The 24,007-nt window shown below is 42.0% G+C and overlaps 1 protein-coding gene across 3 annotated transcripts in view; it reads left to right on the forward strand.

Annotated features, from left to right (window-relative positions):
• The window catches only part of TRIM36 (tripartite motif containing 36), a 35,737-nt gene extending 19,394 nt beyond the window's left edge, over nucleotides 1-16,343 (forward strand). For all 3 annotated transcript variants that reach the window (XM_071581206.1, XM_071581204.1, XM_071581205.1), the window contains 7 exons: nucleotides 2,981-3,127; nucleotides 4,175-4,270; nucleotides 5,194-5,447; nucleotides 6,093-6,217; nucleotides 6,728-7,021; nucleotides 7,318-7,615; nucleotides 11,489-16,343. In XM_071581206.1, the coding sequence (XP_071437307.1) occupies nucleotides 2,981-3,127; nucleotides 4,175-4,270; nucleotides 5,194-5,447; nucleotides 6,093-6,217; nucleotides 6,728-7,021; nucleotides 7,318-7,615; nucleotides 11,489-11,843 (1,569 nt within the window). In that variant the 3' untranslated portion in view covers nucleotides 11,844-16,343. The remainder of the gene's footprint in view (nucleotides 1-2,980; nucleotides 3,128-4,174; nucleotides 4,271-5,193; nucleotides 5,448-6,092; nucleotides 6,218-6,727; nucleotides 7,022-7,317; nucleotides 7,616-11,488) is intronic.
• The last annotated feature ends 7,664 nt before the right edge of the window (nucleotides 16,344-24,007 follow it).

Below are 24,007 nucleotides of genomic sequence, written 5' to 3' on the forward strand. Positions count from 1 at the left end.
TCCTTCCTTCCTTCCTTCCTTCCTTCCTTCCTTCCTTCCTTCCTTCCTTCCTTCCTTCCTTCCTTCCTTCCTTCCTTCCTTCCTTCCTTCCTTCCTTCCTTCCTTCCTTCCTTCCTTCCTTCCTTCCTTCCTTCCTTCCTTCCTTCCTTCCTTCCTTCCTTCCTTCCTTCCTTCCTTCCTTCCTTCCTTCCTTCCTTCCTTCCTTCCTTCCTTCCTTCCTTCCTTCCTTCCTTCCGCACTTCCTTCCTTCCTTCCGCACTTCCTTCCTTCCGCACTTCCTTCCTTCCGCACTTCCTTCCGCACTTCCTTCCGCACTTCCTTCCGCACTTCCTTCCTTCCGCACTTCCTTCCTTCCTTCCGCACTTCCTTCCGCACTTCCTTCCTTCCTTCCGCACTTCCTTCCGCACTTCCGCACTTCCTTCCTTCCGCACTTCCTTCCGCACTTCCTTCCTTCCTTCCGCACTTCCTTCCGCACTTCCGCACTTCCTTCCGCACTTCCGCACTTCCTTCCTTCCTTCCGCACTTCCTTCCGCACTTCCTTCCGCACTTCCGCACTTCCGCACTTCCTTCCGCACTTCCGCACTTCCTTCCGCACTTCCTTCCTTCCTTCCGCACTTCCTTCCGCACTTCCTTCCTTCCTTCCGCACTTCCTTCCTTCCTTCCGCACTTCCTTCCGCACTTCCTTCCGCACTTCCTTCCGCACTTCCTTCCGCACTTCCTTCCTTCCTTCCTTCCTTCCGCACTTCCTTCCTTCCTTCCGCACTTCCTTCCTTCCTTCCTTCCGCACTTCCTTCCTTCCTTCCTTCCTTCCTTCCTTCCTTCCTTCCTTCCTTCCTTCCTTCCTTCCTTCCTTCCTTCCTTCCGCACTTCCTTCCTTCCTTCCGCACTTCCTTCCTTCCTTCCTTCCGCACTTCCGCACTTCCTTCCTTCCTTCCTTCCGCACTTCCTTCCTTCCGCACTTCCTTCCTTCCTTCCTTCCTTCCTTCCTTCCTTCCTTCCTTCCTTCCTTCCTTCCTTCCTTCCTTCCTTCCTTCCTTCCTTCCTTCCTTCCTTCCTTCCTTCCTTCCTTCCTTCCTTCCTTCCTTCCTTCCGCACTTCCGCACTTCCGCACTTCCTTCCTTCCGCACTTCCTTCCTTCCGCACTTCCTTCCGCACTTCCTTCCTTCCGCACTTCCTTCCTTCCGCACTTCCTTCCTTCCTTCCTTCCTTCCTTCCTTCCTTCCTTCCTTCCTTCCTTCCTTCCTTCCTTCCTTCCTTCCTTCCTTCCTTCCTTCCTTCCTTCCTTCCTTCCTTCCTTCCTTCCTTCCTTCCTTCCTTCCTTCCTTCCCTCCTTCCCTCCTTCCCTCCTTCCCTCCTTCCCTCCTTCCCTCCCTCCTTCCCTCCTTCCCTCCTTCCCTCCTTCCCTCCTTCCCTCCTTCCCTCCTTCCCTCCTTCCTTCCTTCCTTCCTTCCTTCCTTCCTTCCTTCCTTCCTTCCTTCCTTCCTTCCTTCCTTCCTTCCTTCCTTCCTTCCTTCCTTCCTTCCTTCCTTCCTTCCTTCCTTCCTTCCTTCCTTCCTTCCTTCCTTCCTTCCTTCCTTCCTTCCTTCCTTCCTTCCTTCCTTCCTTCCTTCCTTCCTTCCTTCCTTCCTTCCTTCCCTCCTTCCCTCCTTCCCTCCTTCCCTCCTTCCCTCCTTCCTTCCCTCCTTCCCTCCTTCCTTCCCTCCTTCCCTCCCTCCTTCCTTCCTTCCTTCCTTCCTTCCTTCCTTCCTTCCTTCCTTCCTTCCTTCCTTCCTTCCTTCCTTCCTTCCTTCCTTCCTGGATTCCTTCCTTCCTGGATTCCTTCCTTCCTTCCTGGATTCCTTCCTTCCTTCCTTCCTGGATTCCTTCCTTCCTGGATTCCTTCCTTCCTTGATTCCTGGATTCCTGGATTCCTTCCTTCCTTCCTGGATTGCTTATTGTATATTTGCCTTCATGATAGTCTCAGCATTCTAGGGCACTAGTGAGACTGGTGTCTTTGGGCTTTTTACCATGCCCTAAGGTAATTTTTGGGGTTTGGAAGTTGGTTTCGGAGATGGTCTGCAATTTTAGCTTATTGTGTCCTATTTGTGATACTCACAACTTTCTGATTTTGTGCTCTTTCCTGTCTTTTTTGTATATAGGCATGTTGAAACTGAAAAGCTTCCTCAAGAGCTGTTCTTTTGTGTCTTCTATGGATGAGGTGGTCCAAATGTTGCCTTTCAGTGCTCTGCCATGAGGCAAAACACTTTCTTTTTTTAAAGCAATACACACATACATACGCATACACCCCACCACCCCTTATATGTTTTTATCTGTTGCTGAGCTTGGAGTTGAGCCACACTTTTTTTAACTCTTTGAGCAGTTATTTCAACATGTTCAGTTTTTGAAAGATGTATTTTCACAAACATCACTTTTTTTGCAATGCTGTTTTATGCTGATCCTGGAAATTTTTTTACTCAGTGTGAACAACTTGTAACTGTAATCAGACAGAAAGAGTGAAAGACTGGAGGCTTTTTTCTTTAAAATGACTGTAGCTGGTGGTGATGGCTGTGCTTTGTTGCTCCTAGAGCTATGTGGTTTATCACAGTCTAGTTTAGATTTAAATTGTTACAGTGTTGACCCAGTTCTTGCTTTAAGAAACAGTTCTTAGCTGTTTAAAGAGATGCTGGCATGAACATGGTTAGGTTTCAAAGGATGAATGTGTTATATATTGCATTTGCATTTCTGAGCAGGAGTGTAGGGAGCTGGAGGTGTGCAAACAACTTGGGCAAGGATTAGCAGAGGAGTTGGTTGCTCTATGGAGGCTACACAGCCTGTTGGGTAAACAGAGGTAAACCTTGTGAAACTATGTGACTATGACAAGTATAATATGTGGAAGATAAACTATTAAAAAATCCAGTGATAAAATCGCATGCTGCTTTTTGATGGTTTGTTGAACATCTCTTTTTTTAAAGCATTCTCTCTGCTCGTTTTTTTCCCTCAGGTTTTGATGTGTCCAGAACATGAAATGGAGAGGGTAAACATGTACTGTGAAATCTGCAGAAGGCCTGTTTGTCATCTTTGTAAACTGGGTGGATGTCATGCAAACCATAGAGTAACAACCATGAGCGCTGCCTACAAAACCCTTAAGGTAAATGTAAATATCATTGGACCTGGCCTAAAGATGTACTTAAGAGTACTGAGCTTCTGGTCAGAGGGCAAACTCCCCCTGGCAGGAAGCCAGGATGTGTGTTTAGGAGACCCTGAACTAGTCTTGGGGCATGCTCTTGTGCAACATTGGTTAGTGTGACGTAGCTCATGTCTGAGAAACTAAACTGTGTTTTCTGTGAGGTTCAAAACATAACCCCTTAAAAGTGCTTTCACCTAATTTTAGCCAATTGTACATCAGTGCATACAATAGAGAAGGTTTAAGCAATTAATACTTTGCATTGTTTTTTTTTTAATATAAATGCTCTGGTAACTTGGGGTAGCCCATATTTCAGACCCACTCCTGAAAGATTTGTTTCTGAGGTATCTGTTGGGACCTTGAATGTTTCTGAAGTTGCATAGCTGTTAACTTCCCAAGCACAGCACAACAAGGCAGACATGCAAACCTTGCTTCATTAAAAAAGAATGATTTCTCCTATTATCTCTTCTTCCTTTTCTTCCTCCCTTGCTCAGAGGAGAGAAAAACCTCAAAACAGACTACCCTGCCTTGTGCTCTTTGGCCTCCTCACCAGTTTGCAAGGCTTTTCCTGTACAACTGCTAACTCTTACAGTTAAGGAAGGGCACAGACGCATAAGTCTATGATTGGAACCACTCATTTTTCTAGCATATCTTAATACAATTAGTTAATAACTAAAAACTCTTTTCTGTAAGTTTTTGTCATGTCCTGAAGCCTCATGTTCCTAACGTGAGAGAGACTCCTGGGTACCTGGGGAGGAAAGAAGCTAGCTGGCACTGTTACTTCTCGCCCTCACAGGCTGTGACCCCAGTCCTCCTCACAACAGTGGTCCCACGTCCCTGGGCAGTCAGTGCAGGTCACAAAGCAATTCTCCACAGCGTTGCTGCTCATAACTGGTGGCAGGCTGTTGTCCTTTTGGCTACATAAACTCAGCACTAGCTGGATGACCTGTGTTGGTTGTCACTTTGTGTGGGATACCCTTATTCTGTCATCTTGCTGTTTTACTTCAATAGGAGAAGCTTTCAAAAGATATTGAGTACCTCATCAGTAAGGAGAGTCAGGTGAAAGCTCATATCACACAGCTGGATCTGCTCTTGAAAGAAACAGAGGTAAGAGTGGCTTGTGGGTTTTCTAGGGATGACCCTTGCAGAGACACAGCAAGGACTCAAAATAGTGTTCAGTGAAGTGTTTCAAACTTTGATTTTTTTTTTCAGTTAAGTAAAGCAATTACTGAACAGTTTATGTTACTACTGAATCACACATGGTGAGACCTAACCCTATCAGTGTGGGAAATAGGGAAACATACAGAGGAAATTTAATTTTTGTGTGCTGCTGTAAATTTAAATGAAACAGAGCTCAGTGGATACCTTGACTGAAGACAGGTGCATCAGACTTACAGCACTTGTTTATTAAAGGTGCTGCACCATGTGCACTTTCTGTTTACCTCAAGGAGGTCAGAATTAAGGGCAAAACTTCGCTGCAGTGGGATCACAGCTGGAACCTCACACACAAGCTGAAAAACATGAAGGCAGAAATTGCAGGAACTCCTGCTACAGGTGTATCTTGATTACAGATTGCCTTTGTGTTTTGCATTTCCTTTTATCCAGGGCAGTAGTCAGAGGTGGCACTACAGTTCAGAGACTATACAGGAGAAACTGGGCTGGACCCTTTGTTCAGGGTGATTGGGGAAGGTGCAAGAGCACATAGCTCTTGGGCATGAGGACTTCAGAGACTGACCTGCTTTTACAGTGCTTTTTCGTGAGCTGTTTACACAAATGTAAGGCATAACTCAAGATGTAATCAGAGGAATACTTTCCTGCTCTTCATTCTCGGTGTTAAAACAGTAAATGCTGACTAACTTGAATGCAGTGCTGATCTCATTTTCAGTTCTAAAGAGCATAAAAGGTTCATTAGTCTTGTCTATGAAACAGATGACTAGATTATTGTGATATCTTGAACAAACTTAAGTATGTTTCTTCACAGAGCCACAGTACTGTGGAATCTGTTTAAAATGTCTTTTGCTTGCTCCTAGTGCAACAGTGAAAGAGCTAAAGGAGAAGCATCTCAGAGTTTTGAGAAATTATATCATGTCCTGGAAGAGAAGAAATCTGCAGCTCTTAGGGCAATTGAAACTTCTAAGAATATAAGGCTGGAAAAACTGCAAATGCAAGTGGAAGAATACCAAGGGCTCCTGGAAAACAATGGCCTTGTAGGATATGCTCAGGAAGTGCTTAAAGAAACTGATCCCTCTTGTTTTGTTCAAACAGCAAAACAACTTCATGTCAGGTATCTTAAATTTCTTATGTCTGAGAGACAGATACTGTTCCAGGATGTATGTGCAGTCATATTCTTTTGACATCTGCTAGCAAAGTACTGAATGAACTACCTTATACTGCAGAGGCTCAGGAAATGGTCCTGGTCCTGTTCAGTTGAAATTTCTACATGAAAGTGTGCATCAGGAAATAACACACAGGAGATGAAGGGCTCTGTGCTGCAGTAATCCCTAGCCTTGTTTAGTTGGACTGCAGTGGAATGGTAGTCTATCTGGCTGCCTGACAATTTTCTTTACTCAGAGATTGTATCAGGAATTTGCAAGTTAATCTAGCAGATCTCTTCCAGCTTTAAGATCTTTGATCTTTGTGTTCTCTACTAGCCCTTCACATGTATTTTGTACTTTGAACATAATTCTCGAATTGTTTAAATGCTTTTCCAGCTGAATGATTACCCCTTCATTATATTTACACTGATGTGCAAAAGACCTTTAAATTTTGCATTTGGATTCTGTCTAGAGAGACAAAATTTTCTGGGAGACATCAGTAAGTACCTGAAAGCAGAACTTTTTTTAAAACACAGTCTAAAATTTGTACGTTAAGGAATGCACACTTGAGTTCCCTTTTCTCTCTCCTGCTCTTGTACTGCTTCTGTTTTCAGAATCCAAAAAGCTACTGAATCTCTGAAGAGCTTTAGGCCAGCAGCTGAAACTACTTTTGAAGACTTTGTGGTGGACATTACCAAGCAAGAAGACATCCTTGGTGACTTGTCCTTCCAGTCCAATGGTAAAATCTGAGTGCATCAGGTCTTTCTCAAGTTGTGGCTTTAAGGGCTTCTCTGGAGAAAAGCAAAACTTACACAGGGCAGCAGTTGCAAAGCTTGTCCCTTCTCTCTCTGTGATCCATATAGCATTACCTGGCAGCAGTGCTAGCTTCAGCTTTCATATAGAAGCTAAGATGCCGTTGCATTCAGTGCCAGTTTACCCTGGCATCCAAAATACTGTAGTTACATCACACTTGATCTTCCTAGATGCTTTGTATTGCATGACAGAAAATAAAGGGTTTTAATATGGGGATTTTTTTAGCTGCCAGAAAGAAAGGCTTGAGTCTTTTAAAGTAAAAGCAGAAAGTAAGGGATTTATTTAAGTGCACGAACGGAGAACCATCCTCATCTACTGACTAAGTGAGTTATATTTCCTCCTTACACGGTGCTATGGCCATTCAATAAAGGCGTTGTATGGTTAATTCTAAAATAACATATATCTAAATTTGAGGTTTTTTTCTCATTTATTTCAGGTCTAGAAACACCAGAAATCAATGAGGAGCAGAGCAAAATGTACAACAAAGCTCTGGTCAGTTGGGAATGCCCTGGGAAGACAGACTCAGCCGACATCTATGTTCTTGAGTATCATAAGCTTAATAGAGAAAAGGAGAATGTGACATGGCAGAAGGTTGAAGTTTGTGGCAAGAGCAAAGTAGTGCCTGATCTTGATGACAACAGCAGCTATGCCTTTAGAGTTCGAGGATATAAAGGGTCCATCTGTAGCCCTTGGAGCCGAGAAGTTATTTTCCATACACCTCCTGCTCCAGGTATTGGATTTTCATATGTCTGCAAGGTGGTGATTCTGTGTCTGTCAGTGTTACGAGCTGTAAGTACTTTCCAGTAGCTTACAGATGTCCACTACACTGTTACTAGTTGCATAAATGTTTAGAAGCGCTATTAAAAGTTAGCTAGGTAACATATGGAGACTGTGAGCTTGCATGTCATTCCTGGTAGCATTTCAAAGTGAGAAATTCTCATGCCAGTGTGACTTAAAGTGTAGTTTATAAGTGCAGAAAGCCAAGTACTTAACTGAACAGAACCTTTTTTGGATACTGTTTTTCAGTTTTCAGTTTTGTTTTTGATGACAAATGTGGATACAACAGTGAGCATCTCCAGCTGAACCCAAGAAGAACCTCTGTGGAAAGTAGGGCTGGATTTCCTCTACTGCTGGGATCTGAGCGCCTGCAGGTTGGATGCTACACAACCCTGGATTACATCATTGGCGACACTGGGATTGCCAAGGGGAAGCACTTCTGGGCCTTTCGTGTGGAAGCCTATTCATACCTGGTGAAAGTGGGAGTTGTTCCTAGCAACAAGATACAGAAATTGTTCCACAGTACCCATGATGTGACCAGTCCAAGGTAAATTGCAGACTCTTGTTTAAAGTATATTTTATATAAGGAGATGGTTTTTTGAGAAGTAAATTAAGAGTAGCTCTGGTCTCAGTACACAAGGTCAGCCTAACCAGTGAAAAGTGGTTTGAAGGATGTTATGTAAGCAGTTTGTCCTGTTCATCCCTACTGTTAGCAGAAAAATATTCTGATTATTGAGAGTCCTATTCTGGTTCTTTTTAGGAAAGAAGTCAGAATCTTGTAGATATAAAGGTATGTTAGTTAAAGCCAGAAGGTTAAAAAAAAAAGGAGTAGGTTGAAAGATTGAAGCAATGCTTAATTACCAACAGTAAGACTCTGTCTTAATGTGCTTAGGGAATTCCCATTACTAGGTTTGGCAGCCATTCAGAGGTACAATGTTCACTGTGCATATTTCCATATTTTTGCATCACAGTAGCTTCCAAGCCACTGGCTTATCCAAGGCTGGATGCTTACATGCAGTACTGGAGTGCTACTATGCACAAGCCACAGTACAGTGGAGAAACCAATAAAAAGATTTTCATCTGTCAGTTATAGTTGTAGTAAACCTGGATGTGTGTAGGAACAGCAGGCTGGGAGGCTGTCTGCTGGGGACTCTTTTTCAGAAATCTAACAAATATATTGGCTTCCTCCTGTACAGCATGCTAAAAGTGTGTCAGCTCAACCCTGAGCTGCTTGAAGTCAGATGGAGCATTTTTGCAAAGAAATTAGATCCAAATTTCCTGATTTCTTTTTCCTTATCCACACATATGTCTGCAAACCTTTAGCCAACACATCCAGCTATACCCCAAAACCCCCCAAATTTGAAACCCTTGAAAACCTAAGCAGGGATTGTCTGTACTGAAGAACATGTGCTTCTCTGGTATGTCTTTATTGAGGGCAATAAAAATTGTGTAGACTGAGCAAATATGGCTAGGACCTTCTCCAATAATCATCTGGGAAGTGGTCCAGGGAAGTCTTCAGACAGACCACTTAAAAAATTGTCCCCAAAATTAAACTACTAAAACACTACTTTTTGTTGTGAATTTTAAAGATACTGTAATATAGCAGCAGTATGGAAAACTCAAAGGACATCATCTTGTCCGTAAGGATTGGTCATATTTGCTAAATTACTTCTCAAGTTAATGAATTTACCTATAGGTTCATTAATGATTGCCTAGCATAAATACATTTAGGTACATCCTCTCCTTAGTAAAGCCTTTTGTGGTCTTGTCCTTATTAGAGGTTATTATTTGAAGTGGCCTAAGTGAGTGTTCACCTACTAAATGCATCTTCCTTTCTGGCTTAGATATGTATCACTGGCATAAGCAAAGCCTGGTGGGATGTGTCCTGTGACTGGTGTGCCACATCGGATGGCAGCCTCTTCAGGAGGGACAGGCAGGACAGGTGTGGCAGGGAGTGGCATTATGTGTAATGGAGGGGCTGGAACATATGGAGCTTGCAGTTGGTGATGGCACAATTGAGAACCACTGGTAAGGATTGAGGGTTGAACAAAGCAGTATACTCATGGTACAGGTACTAAGGGAGCTGACTAGGAAAGGTGCCCTCCTTGATTTGTTCCTTGTTAATAATGACTCATGAGCACAGTGGAGATCGGTGGCTGTCTTGGTCACAGCAACTGTGAAGCCATCAAGTTTAAAATATCTGCTGACACAAGGAAAAGTGCCAGGAAAACCTCAACGCTGGAAATGAGGAGAGCAGACTTCAGCTGGTCAGGGAACTAGTGAATAAGGCACCCTGGGAAAGATGCTGGGATCTGCCAGTGCTGGTCATTTTTTAAAGTACTAAGCACAGGAGCAGGCAATTCCAAAATGTCAGAAGTCAAGCAGACACGGTAGAAGGCCAGCTTGGCTGAACAGGGACCTTCTAGTGTTTAGGCAAAAAAGAGTAGAGTATGGGCAATGGAAGCAAGGTTGGGCAGCATGGGAGGAATACAGAGATGCTGCTTGCCACTATAGGGAGAAAATCCATGTGTACAGAGCCTAACTGGAGTTAGAGCTGGCCAGTACTGAGGGGGACAATAAAATGAGTGAGTTTTTTTTAAAAATTAATAGCCAAAGGCAGCCAGAGACAACATCGTCCTGTTAGAGAATGGGGATAGTCATGTCACTGACAGGGACATAGACAAAGCAGAGGTGTTTAATGCTTTATTCACCTCAGTTTTCAACACCAGTGATGGGCTCTGGTGATCACAGAGCTTGAGGACTGTGACTGTGAGAATGATCAACTCCAAGCTAACCTGAACTTGTGCAGCATTTTCTGTTCCACATGAATCCCCTAAGTCCTAAGATAGGATTCAACCTACGGTACTAAGTTGTTTGGTGTCATTGTAAGATCTCTGGTGTTTCAATGGTCTTTAGAGGTCTGAGTCAACTAGAAGCTGTCAAATGTCCGTGTTTTCAAGAAGGGCAGGAAGGACCACCCTAGTAACTACAGGCCTGTCAGTCTCACTTCAGTGACTGATAAATTTATGGAGAAGATTATCTGTGAATTATTGAACAACACCTGAAGGACAGCATGGTCATCAATCACAGCCAGAATAGGTTCACCAGGGGAAATTCCTGCTTGAAACCTTACTTTTCCTTCATGACAAAGGTAACCCACCCAGCTAACCAAGGGAAGCCAGTTGATGTAATATCTTTGGATTTCAGTAAAGTTTTTGATACCATCTCTTTCAGGATCCTTCAGGATGAAATGCCCAGTGCCCTGATGGATAAACACATTGTGTGTTGGGTGAGCAACTGGCTCGTGGCTTGGGCACAAAGAGTTATAGTAAATGGGGTAGTGTCAGGCTGGTGACTGGTCACTAATGGGGTTCCGCAGGGCTCTATCTTCAGCCCAGTTCTCTTCAACATCTTCTCAAATGACTGGGATGCAGGACTCTAAATAAGTTTGCTAATGATCATAAATTGGGAGGAGATGTTTACTCTTTTGAAGACAGAGAGGCCTTACAGAGTGACCCTAGCAAAATTAGAGGACCAACCCTATGAAGGTTAACAAAGACATGTGCTGGGTTCTGTACTTGGGACAGGGAAATCCAGTATGTACAGACGGACTGTGGAACAAGATGCTGGAGAGCAGCTCTGAGGACAGGCACCTGAGGGTCCTGCTCTATGGCAAGTTGAATATGAGTCAGCAGTGCCCTGGCAGCCAGGAGGGCCAGCTGTGTCCTGGGGGGCATCAGTCACAGCATTGCCAGCTGGTTGAGCGAGGTGATTGTTCTGCTCTGTTCTGCACTGGTCCTGTGTCCTCACCTTGAGTCCTGTGCGCAGTTTTGGGCATCACAGTATAAAAAAGACACTAAGGTATTGGAGATAGTCCAAAGGAGGACTACAAAGATGCTGAAAGGTGTAGAGGTGAAGCCATGAGGAGCGACTGAGGTAACTTGGCTTGTTCAGCCTAGGGAAGAGGAATGTGAGGGGAAGAGGAGGCACAAGCACTGATCTCTTCTCTCTGGTGGCCAGTGACAGAACCTGAAGGAATGGCATAAAGCTGTGTCAGGGGAGGTTTAGACTGGGTATTAGGATAAGGTTCTTCACCCAGAGGGTGGTTAGGCATGGGAACAAGCTCCCTGGGGAAGTGGTCACAGCACCAACCCTGTGTGAGTTCAAGAAGCATTTGGACAACACTCTCAGGCATGTGGTGTGATTAATGGAGTTGTCCTGTACAGGGCCAGGAGTCAGACTTTGATAATCCTTGTGTGTCCTTTCCAACTCAGGGTATTCTATGACTCTCTGGCATTCCATGAGGTTTTTGTGAGTGATCATGTGGTGTTGCCTGTCTTACAAAAACATTTTCTCCAGTTCACATCACTGATGCCACTTCAGAATTTGACAAAAGCACATGGCTGTTTTTCTGTTCCAGATATGAGCAAGACAGTGGTCATGACAGTGGGAGTGAAGATGCCTTCTTTGACTCATCACAGCCTTGCACCCTGGTCACTTTAGGAATGAAGAAGTTCTTCATCCCCACTACACCTGCTGCTCCCAAGGATCCAGCAAGCAGAATCCTTCCCCTGCCATCATGCTTGGGCATTTGCCTTGACTGTGACAGAGGCAGGGTAGGGTTTTATGATGCCGGGCGTATGAAATGCCTTTATGAGTGTGAGGTGGATTGCTCTGGCATAATGTACCCAGCATTTGCTCTAATGGGTGGTGCAGCAGTTCATCTTGAGGAAGCTGTCACAGCAAAGTACAGGGAGTACCATGACGACATCTAGTGCAGCAATCTCTTCCCGTTGCTGTTCTGAGATGGAAAATGAAAGCAGAAGAATTCTACCTTAGTTTTCAGTCCTGATTAATTATATTCTACTTACGTGTTGCTTACAAGTCTCTAGCCCATGTTTTTTTAGCATAATGGTCCAGTCACTTCCTGCACTAAAGGAATTCTCCTGCCTTTCTTGTGATCTGTGCAATGCCGTTCTCTACAGACTTTTTTTGCTGAGGGAAGCAGGGAATAAGTTTGACTAGCAACCAAAATTTACTCTTCAGGACTAGCAATCAAAATTTACTCTTCAGGGGTAGAAATCTGCCTTTTATTTAACTTAAATTCTTAGTCAGTTTTGTATTTAATGAAGTCAAAGCTGATAGTGTGTGATTGCCGTTCTTCTTTTAAGAAATCTGCCTGAATGCCTCTGAGGGGTCAAATGCTTTTCAGTTAACCCCTAAGCACCAGTTGGGCCTTTCAGCACAAAACAGCATTTTAACAAATACAATATAAACCAGGAAGAAATCAGTAATGCCATTCAACATTTAAGTTATACTTGGAAAGAGGAGGGTAAACGTGAATCTGATTGCATGTTGTATGCCTTTAATGTGATTGTAAGCTAAAACTCAAGTTCGAACACATGGTGTCATATAGTTGGTGGCATAATGGTAAGTTTCTTTACTCTTTCAGGCTTTTACTGTAAACTATTTAAAATAAAGTGCAATTTTACCTTAAATGTCAGAATTTAGTTAAAAAAATCAGAAGTGTTTGCATGTGGTATTTAAGCAAAAGCAAAGGAATTATTGATATGAGTAATCAACTTGAAAAAAATCAGGTATTTCTTTTAATACTTGATATAATAGATTATTTTTTTTATCTAGTAGCAGCTTGGGTTTTGGTTAGTAAGACTGTTCAAAGTGCACTGATTAAGTTTTGAGACCTAATTTCTGCCTTAAAGGATGTCTGCCTTCAAATTTCAGTTCCTCTAAATGTTAAAAACTGTGTTACGCAGTAGTTTTTCCTAGACTCATTGAACCACCAAATAGCTTGGGTTGGAAGGGACCTTTGCAGACTGTCTAGTTCCATTGCCCCTGTCATGGGCAGGGACACCTTCCATTTGACCAGGTTGCTCAAAGAGATGTCCAGCCTGACCTTGAACACTTCCAGGCATGGGGAACCACAGCTTCTCTGGGAAACCTTCTCCAGTGACTAACCACCCTTACTGCTAGAAATTTCTTCCTTGTATACAATCTAAATCTAACCTCTTGGTTTAAAAGCTTTGTCCCTTGTCCTGTCTCTACAGGCCTTGGTAAAAAGTCTCTCTCTCTTTCCCTTCCTCCCTCCACCTTTCTTTTAAGTCCTCTATATAGTGAAAGGCTGTAATAAGATCTCTACAGAGCCTTCTCTTCTCCATGTTGAACAGCTGCAGCTCTTTCAACCTGTCTTCACAGGAGAGGTATTCCAGCCCTCTGATCATTTTTGTGTCTCTCCTCTGCACTGGGGGCCCCAGAGCTGAATGCAGTACTCCAGATGGGGTCTTGGTAGAGCAGAGTGGGAGAATTGTTTCCCTTGCCCTGATGGCCACCCAGCAGCCCAGGATACTTGCTGTGCTCCAAGTGCACAGTTCTGGTTCATGGCCAATCTTTCATCCACCAGGATGCCTAAGTCCTTCTCTGCAGGGCTGCTCTCCATCACCCTGTTTATATTGATGAAGGGGAATTACCTGGGTCCAGGTATAGGACCTTTTGCTCAGTCTTTGGGAATCTCATGAGATCCACATCAACAGTGGTGCCAGTGCAAACCCTTGAGGTACACTATTCATTACTGGTTTCCACTTGGACATTGATTGACTCTTTGGCTTTGGCTATCCTGCCAATTCCTTATCCACTGAATAGTCCACTCAGTCAAACCCATGTCTTTCAAGTTTGGAGGTGAGAACTTTGTAGGGGATCCTATCAAAGGCCTTATGGAAGTCCAGGTATGTGGTATCTGTTGCTTTTCCCTTATCCACTGATGCAGTCACTCAGTCACAGAATACCACCAGGTGAGTCAGGCAGTGTTTGCACTTGAAGAACTCATGTTGGCTGTCCCTGGTCACTTTCTTGTCTTCCATAATTTTTAACCTATCTTCCAGGTGGATCTGTTACTTGATCTTACTGGACATGGAGGTGGACTGCCTCTATTTATAGAAACCTTTATATAAAAAAATAGGGTGCTTGCACTGTCAGCTGATGGAAAAATAAAGATCTAAAGTGAAGGATGTTTCTGTTAAATACTTGGTGCTTTCTAACTTGGGGATATGTTTTCTAATTTGGGGATATGCTTTCTAATTTGGGGATAGTGTATCTTATGAATGTGTGTGAAGTATCCTTACTAAGTACATGTATACAGCTGTAGAGCTGTGAAATGGGACCTGAAAATCATGATACAGTTAAATGAATGTAGGCCATAATGCAAAACTTTAGTGGGCTTTGCTGCGTGAACTGTTGTACTGATCTGACCTGGAATCCACCCCTCCCAGTGTCCTCTCCCCTAAGCCTTTGACTGTGGCCACTTCCAGAAAAAAATGGCAGAAATGGTGTCTGCTCCGAGGTGAGCATGACAGCCCATTTGGGGCTAGAAACACCTAGCAAGGGCAACTTCTTGTCTGGGTCTCACCTACAAGTGTTTCTGTGTTGGTAAGGCTTTGTGGAATTGTGCTCCTGAGCTTCCATGTGGGCTTGTGTGAGGAGCACTTTCATGTCCCAGGCAGCAGATGTGAAGCAGGGAATATCTTCTGGAATCTTCTCCTGCTGGAGAAAATGCAAATTGCTCTCCCCTAGTTATCCTTTAAGTAATTTCTTTTGTGATAGATGGTTATCATCATAGCCTTTCATTCCTATAATTCCCTCCCCTTCATCTTTCTTCTTGCTAGATTGAAGTCATTGCCCTCTTTTCACCTTCTGAGGCTGACTGAAAAAGCACTCCATAAAAATTCTGTTGCTGTGAGGGATGACAAAATTTCAGGTTTTTCCTTATTTCCATAGTCCTAAAACTGTATTTGCCTTTTTTGGTTGATACTGAATACTAAACTGATGTCAACAAAGCTTCTGCAGTGTTTTCCATGCAGTCCTGATGGTTAGTAGTAAACAAACTGTGCACATAGGGGTTTCCCCACCTGGTGTGGTGTTTTGCATTTGTTAGTGTTGATAATGTTTGTTTACCTAGTCACTAAGTTCTGAGGGCCTTCTGCAGCTCCTCAGTCACTTCTAAACCTAGATGTTCTTGAGTAGCTTTGTAGGTAGCACAAACTTGAACGTTTTTGTTTGTGTGTTTGCATTTCCAGGTCTTGGAGAAAATTAAGTTGTAATGAATTGTAGCTAGTCTTTGTGCTTTTAAAATTTTTCCTTCTACTTATTTTTTACCCTTCAATATTTATTAAACCATGATTCAAACACGGAAAACTCCTACATACTCTGTTGATAGGTGACACTTGTTTGAGTGCAGCAGTAATATAGACCCAAGAGAAAGTATTCTCACTTCAGTAGCTGTGATTTCTCCTGTTGTGTAATTGGCATGTCAGTTTATTTACCAAATCTATTATCAGCTTAGAGTTATAGATTATAGGGTTGATCTTTCTGATTTCTTATTTCCAGACCAAATCTCCTTCCACAGACAAATGTTTCATTTTTGATTCCTCTGTTTCAGAAATTGGTCTAAATGAGAGGGTTTATGTCACAATTAGCACTCCGCAGTTCCACATTTGGATTCCTTATAAGCACTTGGAGTGATATCAACAGGCCTTTTGCTACTTTATGGAAATACTCATAAATGGAACACTCAGATATAAAGACAGTGTCTCAGACTCATTGATTTAAAAAAAAATAAATTACTGGTTTGAAAACACAGAAGGAAGAAATTAAAAATTTAAGGGATTTTTTTCCACTCAAGTTTTCAATTAATGTGGGATGTGTTCTGCTATGCAATTACATACTCTACCAGACAGAAATTGATGCTACTTTAAACATTTATCTACCTTTTTATATAATTGTTTGTATTTACCTCATTCTGAGTTAAAAAATTGTTTGGTCTTTGGTGTTACTTGAATATTTAGTATGCATTCCAGACAGTACTCTTTGGTGCTTACTCCAGCTTATTAAATAAAAAAAAGACACTGACAAGAGGCACTGACAACACGCTGTGATATTTTTTCCACTACTGTGGAAGTGTCAACTTTCAGAAATGCAGTTTAGCAGTACTTGCCTATCCAGATAACTATTTTTTTCAGGTTTCTCCCTATGAAACAGCACTTTACAATGTAGATTAAGCTAAAAATGGTGTGGTAATGTGTGAATCTTTGTGCAATATAGCTGTTTGGTGACTATGGTGTGACTTGAAAAGCTTTGTGCAGGTGTGAATCATGTAAACATCTTTTAGATTATCTAAAGCTTTAACAGAAAGGCCTTGTTTAAAAATACTCTGAAATGTAAAAGTGATGTTTTGGGTTTTTTTAATAAAAACTGAAAATACAGTATCTTAGTAATTCACATTATTATATGCCAGCTCTGAAATACCCTCTTGGAAATAATGTTTCCTATACTACACAGCAATAGGTGACTTGAGGAGAGAAAGCACTGCTTTTGGTTATTAAGTCTGCCTATATACCAGAACCTCTGATTTTAGGAGAACTAAAGAGTCTAGTTTGAGCTAAGTGCTAGGCTTTTAATTAAGATGCTGATGTCAGCAGCTTGGCTGCCTGAGCCTTCCACCCCAGTCACGGAAAGAAAATGTACATCAAGAAGGAACTTGGCTTTTGGGCATTTTCAAGGAAACCTACCCATTCCTTAACAGAGGAAGCAGATAGTGATTAGCTCTCCAACCTGTGCAGCTCTGCCAGGACATCTCAGATTGGATGGATCTGCCTTACTGTGCAGTTCTGAACATCAGTGCCACTGCTCAAATCTGCATTCCCTTGAAAAATTCAGTGTTTACATTTGTCAGTGTTGCTATTGGCAGGATGTTTTAAAGTTCCAGCCTCTGGTGATTGCTGCCTCTAGGCCAGCTGTGTGTGTGCCTGCAAGCAATGGAGACTGTATTCACAGGGACTTTCTCGTGAGCTCTGCCAGTGCAGTTAAATCAGCAAGTGCACTATGTGTTTGCTTCTCGCTGTCCCCATTTTTCAGCTGGTAGTATAAGAATATGACTTGGGGACTGATGTTTTTCACCTGCCTCATTAAGGCTTTATAGTCGTCCTTGATCCTGACCTTTTATTGGCTTCTGACACAATTTCTACCCACATGAAAGAGTATTAGCGGGTTGTAGTCCATGCTCTCGACAAGTTGGGGTACCCTCTTGGCAGCATCATGGATCTTAGGCCTGAGTAAGCAGCATATCTCTCATCCCTCTCTATCAGGCTGGCAGATGGGTGCCTCAGTGCTCCTTAATAGAGTCACCTTAGGAACAACTTTGTGATTTGACTGCCATCCTCAAGTATGTAATTCGAAGGTATAAATGGCAGGTTTTTTATTGCTTGAAGCATAGTAAAACTGACATTGTGGAGACAGGAGGGTGGCTGAGGAAGCACTTAGAAAAGGCTTGGGCTGAAGAATATTCTGGATGCTCCATCAGCACATGAATGCAGAGCTGTCTGCTGCTTCCTGGAGTGCTTGCCATGGAGAAGGCTGAGATGGTCTTTGGCTCGATTCCTATACCAAGTTCCTGAAAGCTTATTTTGAGGTTCAGGAAAAAAAGGTGCATCTGTGTGAGAGGGAATTTCAGTTTGCACTAGAGTTTCAATTTAGAGAGAAGTGGCTTTCACTTGGCCTGAAGGATGTTCCTATCTCCTTGGCAAAATTGTAAGGCTTTTTGTGTATTTATTGCCCAACTATAAACATTGCACTGAGCAAATCCAACTTTGCCTGAAAGGATCCATTTGTTCTAGTTAACCTGACTGGATTGATAGGTCCAGTTCTTGTTCTTAACCCTTTTATTCCTCCTGTCTTCCATAAGACATTTGCAAGGGAAAAGCAGGGGGGTTAAACAGTTTAAAAATACTTTTCTCAAAAATTAATTTTTTCCAGCCTCTCTTTTGCTATATTACATCCATATTAGCTCAGCTTTGGTGCAGTTATTGCATTTCCTGCTCTTTTCTCAGACCTGAAAACAGCTACAGTTCCTCTGTTCACTGTAACTGATGTAGGAAGGAAGAAAAAAAATGCAAAGCTATACTTACACTCTTATACTTGTAGATACACAACCTATCAGATGTAGGTGGAAAGAAAGTGCCCCAGGCAGATTGAAAACATTCACCTTGGGGAAAAAAAAATAAAAAAACTCAGAAGACAGAGAAAAGAACTATTTTCTTACTCGGACTGTATGAGTGACCCTTCTGCATGGATGGTTGGGCAGGGAAGTGAGCCAGGCAGACAGAGGAAGTTCCCACTGATGCTGGTAAACATGGACAACCCACAGAACAAGTTGTCATGTTGTCAGAAATGTCTGTTTCTGAGGTTGGTAACTCACTGCAACCTGGTGTGCTGAAACAGCAAAAAATTCAGTGTGTTTCTCCCAGTGTGTTCCTGTATGGCATAATGTGCAAATGACTTCTTTTCTGCCTGAGTTTAAATAAACAGATTATATTTAGACTCTGGCTGTGTTAGTTGATTTAAAAGATGTCCATCTCAAAACAAACAAACAAACAACCCAACAACTTGTGTTCATATCTATCTGTGCTTTCTTAAAAAGAGAACTGTGGTATAGCTTTTAACGGCAGAATTTATACTAAAGCAATTCAAATAAGTCATCATACTTTGCTAGATAGCATGCCATAAAAACACCACAACTAATTTCCTTTATGAAAAAGTCTCATGAATATTCCTTAAAAAACAAGGTTTTCAATGATGATTAAAAAATGTGAATTCATCTGAGAAGTCATGTCATAAGAGAATTGCAGAGATTTGAACTAACTACTTGGCTAGGGAAAATGATTAATTAATTTCTCACTGAACTTACCTATAGACATCCGGATATATGCATTTATATTTCTGCTTTAGTGCATGTATCTTTTTTTCTGGAAAGTTGCTTGACTACTCATGAAATTTTTAGGAAGATCAGAAGGCACTGAGACTCATTCACATAATACTGATAGTTGTTCTTAGGACCAGCTTATTCAGGATTTTGCATGTTGCTGGGTTAAGTGCAATCACTCCATCCAGGTTATTTTTGAGGTGACAGGGTATGGTCATTATCTATGCACCTGACAGTGTATGGGGTGAAGGGACCCCAAGACGGAAGGACCTAGGTTGGTGCTGGTGTTGCATCTCCTGTACGTGTGAATGCTAAGACAGAAGAAGATTTGAAGGTGTGTACTCCAGTGGAGCTGACGGGATTACTTTTCCTTGGTTTTTTTCTCATCATATCTGTAGACAACGCAGACACTTGTCACCTCCCTCCCTGTTGTTTCTTGGGAATTACTGTAAGACTCGAGTTGGCATTGAAGTTAGGGGGCATCTTTGAAGTCTAATTCTTGTATCTCTGCCCTGGCAGAAATACTTTGTGGCCATGTCCACAGGATACTCATTCTGGGTCTGGACCCCCACAGCATCTGCCTGTGAGGAAGCAGCCTTCTTCGCGGACTCCCTGGGAGCTAACTAGCAAAGGAAGCAAGTTTTGACCAGACATTCCAGACTGAATTTTTCACTTCTTTCCTTATTTAGAAGATGCTATATATCAGGCACCCCCAGATACTTCAGCAGGTGTGAATTCATTAATGCTGGTTTTATTAAAACTTTTTCCTGCCTCACAGGAGAACAGGCAAACTCTTATACAAAGTAAATGTAACTGAAAATGTTGATTTATCTTTTTTTAAGGTGACAATAGAGTCCATTTGATAGAGCTATTGAGACAGAAAAATGAGGATTTAGAAGGATAAGACTGGGAGTTTTTATGACAAAAAAAATCCTGTATAGTACCAGGTTTGTTTTATTTTAATATTTCAGAGCACTTTGTTACTTCCAGACATAAAAAAGGATGGAAAATATATTTGCAATATAGTCAAGATAAAAGGATGTACCAGTCAGATTTCTCTCTGCAAATCCTATTTGTTCCCAAATACCTTAATTCCATTGCTCATTTATAGTTTTTTCTTTTTTTTTTTTAACTTTATACAGTTTGGTTTTTTTCAGGTTCCACAGAGGCAGAGTGGCCAGTTCTGAGCCCCATCCAGTTCCCCATGCACCAGCAAGCACCTGGCAGTCACAGCACCCATATTGGTGCATTACAGCTATAATCAAAGGGCAGTAACACACAGCATACAGATTTGTGGGGTAAAAGCATTCAAGAGTAACTGAGCATGAGTTTATCCTCTAGCTCACCCTTTTTAACTTTCAGTGAGAACAGTCAGTACGACAGGACACATTGTCTTGGTGGGCCTTTCCTCAGGGCCCTACCGTTGCTTTTTATTGGGTTTTTCGAGCAGAGTGAGCAGATGCCCTGGCTGCCCATCCTGGTTACTCATGCTCCGCTAGAGGCTGTTGTCCATGAGGGGTGTTGCTGCTATCCCTCACAGCCTCAGTTCTCCCTGTGCAGGGTCTGGGACCCCTCTGTCTGTGCTAACCGGAGGTTTTGCAGGTTTAGGAATACAACCCCTGGTACCCTGGCATGTTCCTGTGCTCCAGCACACACCTGCCTGAGCTAGCTCCAGGTTCATCCTAATACAGCCAGCTACATGCATTGGTGAGTCCTGAGTAGTAAGGCAGCAAGGAAGAAATGCTGAACCATTTATAAGAATGCATAGTCAAAACATATTGATAGAAAGTAGAAACTAAAATAGTTAGGAGAGATGGGCTATGTGCTTTCACAGCAGCTATTGGAAGCATTTCCTGGGAGACAGGCCGAGCCTGCTTTGTTCTGCTTCATGTATAGTGAGCATGTGCTTTGCTTTGTACAATCTACACTCTCACAAAAATCCATTTACTTCTCAAGGGAGGGCAAAAGATTTAAGATTGCATAAAGTGCTCTTTGACATGGGACCACTCTAAGCTTTAATGTATTTTCCAATGCTGCTGGTAGCATTGGGCTGTCCCCAACAGAACATGCAAGAAATGCTAAGGGTCACGAGCTGGGTGCTTTGATGTAAATCTGGGAAATGGTTCTTCCCCTTTGAAATGCAAACCCAGTGACAAAACCATTGCTCCAGCAGCTGCCATTCTGTTCCCTTTGATATGGCACATACAGTGCAAATGTATGCTAGAGAGTGGCAATCAAAAGGCTTTGAGAAGCAAAGGAGAGAAAACATATTTGTATTTTCCACAGCTGTTATGCTAAGCAATGCACCGCCTGTTGAAACTGTGTTCAACAAGTAGGTCTGTAGAGACCAATTTTTTGGAAATTAGGTTAAAACTTGCGTCTCCCTAGTGTGAGTCAGTGAATGGTCATACTGTGTTTCACAGCTGACATCAATCTGGTTCACATTTGCAATGTGCTTGCTATAACAAATTTGGTTTTGGCTTTACCAGTTTCTACACTGAGTAATCTGCTGGAAGTTCTTAAATTGTCTTTAGGGTAAACTCTGATTTAAGAAAAATGTTCTTTATCAATACAAAAAAGATTTTTTGGTCACTAGTTGACATCTGTTCTTGTGAATTTAGCAAAATACGAACTTCTTACACCTGGTTATTTCTTTTTAAAATGATTTTTTTTCTCCTTTTCTCTTTTTCTCTCACTTGTTAATGATATTATAAGGAATAGCAAGTTCTATTGAGATAAAATCCCAAAAAACAAACCCAAAATTTTTCTCATGACAAAACAATATTAAGATTTATTTTAAAAAGAACAAGACTCTAAGTGACCTATAGGTTCCACCTTCCTGAACTGAGACTAACAAAGTAGATGCCTGATGCCTGATCCGTGCAGACCGGATATTAACCATGTTTTTTAACCTAGCATATGTATTTTTATGGCCTGAATTTATCCAGTTTTCAAAGCAAGTTTAGGTTTCATTCACATGTGTTTACTTCATTTGTGACTAAGCCAAAACCTGTTCAGCCCCAAATTGGTTGAAGCCATGAAATGGCCTTTGTTTCAAGGCTTGCTGGAGCAATTAACAAATCAGAGCAAAACAGCTTTAACTCAATATAGCGGAAAAGGAAAAAAGATTTTTTGCTTAATTTTGCACATTAAAGTTATTAAAACCTATTGCTGGATTCAATACAAGAAAGAAAAAAAACATGTGTTTAGCCTCAGATGGAAAATACTAAATAATCATTCTCATCGTGAGACACAGCTAATCCCCTCGAAGAAAGCTCAGCTCTCCTGTGTTTAGGAAAGTGTACACTACTGCCAAAATATTGACTGATCATTTCCTTTTGCACATCTTCCACACAACAAGTTTGTCAAAGATAAAGCCAAGCAGATGGAACAAAACCAGCTTTGAGAAGGTCATTTAAACTCATCTTGCTTGTATTAGTTTCAAGATCCCCTCACTGCATTTCCATTGCTTCATAAATTCCAGAACAGATCCTAAAAGTAGCCAAGAACAACACGTTTAATTCAAATGGAAATTAGCTTTGTGCTGGAGAGATGCAAGTGCATGCCCACATGGATGTCACAGAATAATGAAGTTCTTAACAAGAGACATGAAAGCATATATATAGCATATTAAGAAGAAAACTTGGATTCCAGAAAAGAAATAGGCTTCTTTTTGTTCCAAAAAAATCTTTGCTGTTTTCCCTCTCATTCACCTTCATGTTTTATATGTCATTGCATAACCATTTTCATACACAGTGATATCAGGTGGTTGAACTTTTAACCTCTGAGATCATAGCAGTTAGTATCAATATCTCTGCTTCTAGTTAAACACTCAGATTCAGCTTGAAATAGGTAATTTTTCAGCTGAAAATCCAGGTTTTTGTGGCACTGTGCAGTCAGCAGCTCTCCAGGTCTGACAAAATAATTTAAGTCCTGATCTTAGTTCCATTAAGTTGTCATTAAACTATGCAGCTGATGGTCACAGCATCTCTCATGAACTGCTGGAGGTACAGCGTGATCAGAACCCTCCTTAAACAGAATTTCTAGTGAAATAAAGCATTCACTTCTTTGTTTTTCAAAGCTGTTATATTTTCATTAAATACTGGAAAGCAAGAGGTAGAAGCTCTAAATTAGTAACTTCCCTTATTTTTGAGGGAAGCAACCAGCAAAGCCTGCAACAGGAGATCCACTGAATGCATGAAACTACCACACCAGAGTCTATTTTGTGGGCCATTGGAAGGGTTCTTGCCTATTGTATATTGCAGACAAAAGTTGCAGCCTTTGCCTGGTTTGGCTTTTACTATGATTTTCACTATCAATCTGAAGGTTAATAGTAGGCAGATCTGTCCAGACACACTGGGCAAGAAGGATTATTTTGGATGCCCTCCCAGACTGCCCATGAGCCAGATGCCTGGGATGAATTGTTAGGGTCGGATTAGGCAAGATCACATGGTGATCCCTTCTACAACAGTACCAAGGAAGGGGGGCCCTTTCTGTATACAGACCCTGGAATGGTTGGCCAGAAGCTGAGGGCCAGCAACTCCCCCCTCAGGGCCACCTTGAGATCCAGAGGGAGGCTATGGATTTGTGTAGACAAGCAACCAGGGTTTAGATCTGTCTTCTTTTTGTTTAACCTGATGACACACCAAAAGGCCACAAAGAAAAATAAGATTAGATCATGCAAAAGCCAAGGAACATGTATTTCTGTTTGAGGCACCATGACAGGCCATGGGGCTGGAATAAGAAAGGGGAAAGCTAGAAGTAGGATGCTTGCTTAAATTGGAAACTTGCAGCTGCAATCAATATACTATGCTGTTCAAAGTCGGTTACAGGATTGCTGCACGTGGTAGAGATACAGATGTATTAATTTCTGCTGTGTGGATAGAGGAAACTCTCTGTCAGGGTGTATCAATGCAAGAAAATATATAATTAGCTGCTATAAAGACAAAACATTTCTACATGTCGATGAAGAAAAAATAAGAAAAAATAGTTAAAAGATCAAAGACTGACAATATCTGAATATTCCATTCCAGGAGGTGTCTGGTCTCAAGCACTCACAGCAGCAACAAGTTTAAAACCCTGTTGCTTTAAAGCATAAGATATTTACTTGAACTTCAGTGTGTCTGGCCATGCATTTGAGACATGTGAGACATGAGACATGTGACCTGCCCA

Source organism: Pithys albifrons, chromosome Z (genome assembly GCF_047495875.1).
Source record: "Pithys albifrons albifrons isolate INPA30051 chromosome Z, PitAlb_v1, whole genome shotgun sequence".
Lineage (NCBI taxonomy): Eukaryota > Metazoa > Chordata > Aves > Passeriformes > Thamnophilidae > Pithys > Pithys albifrons.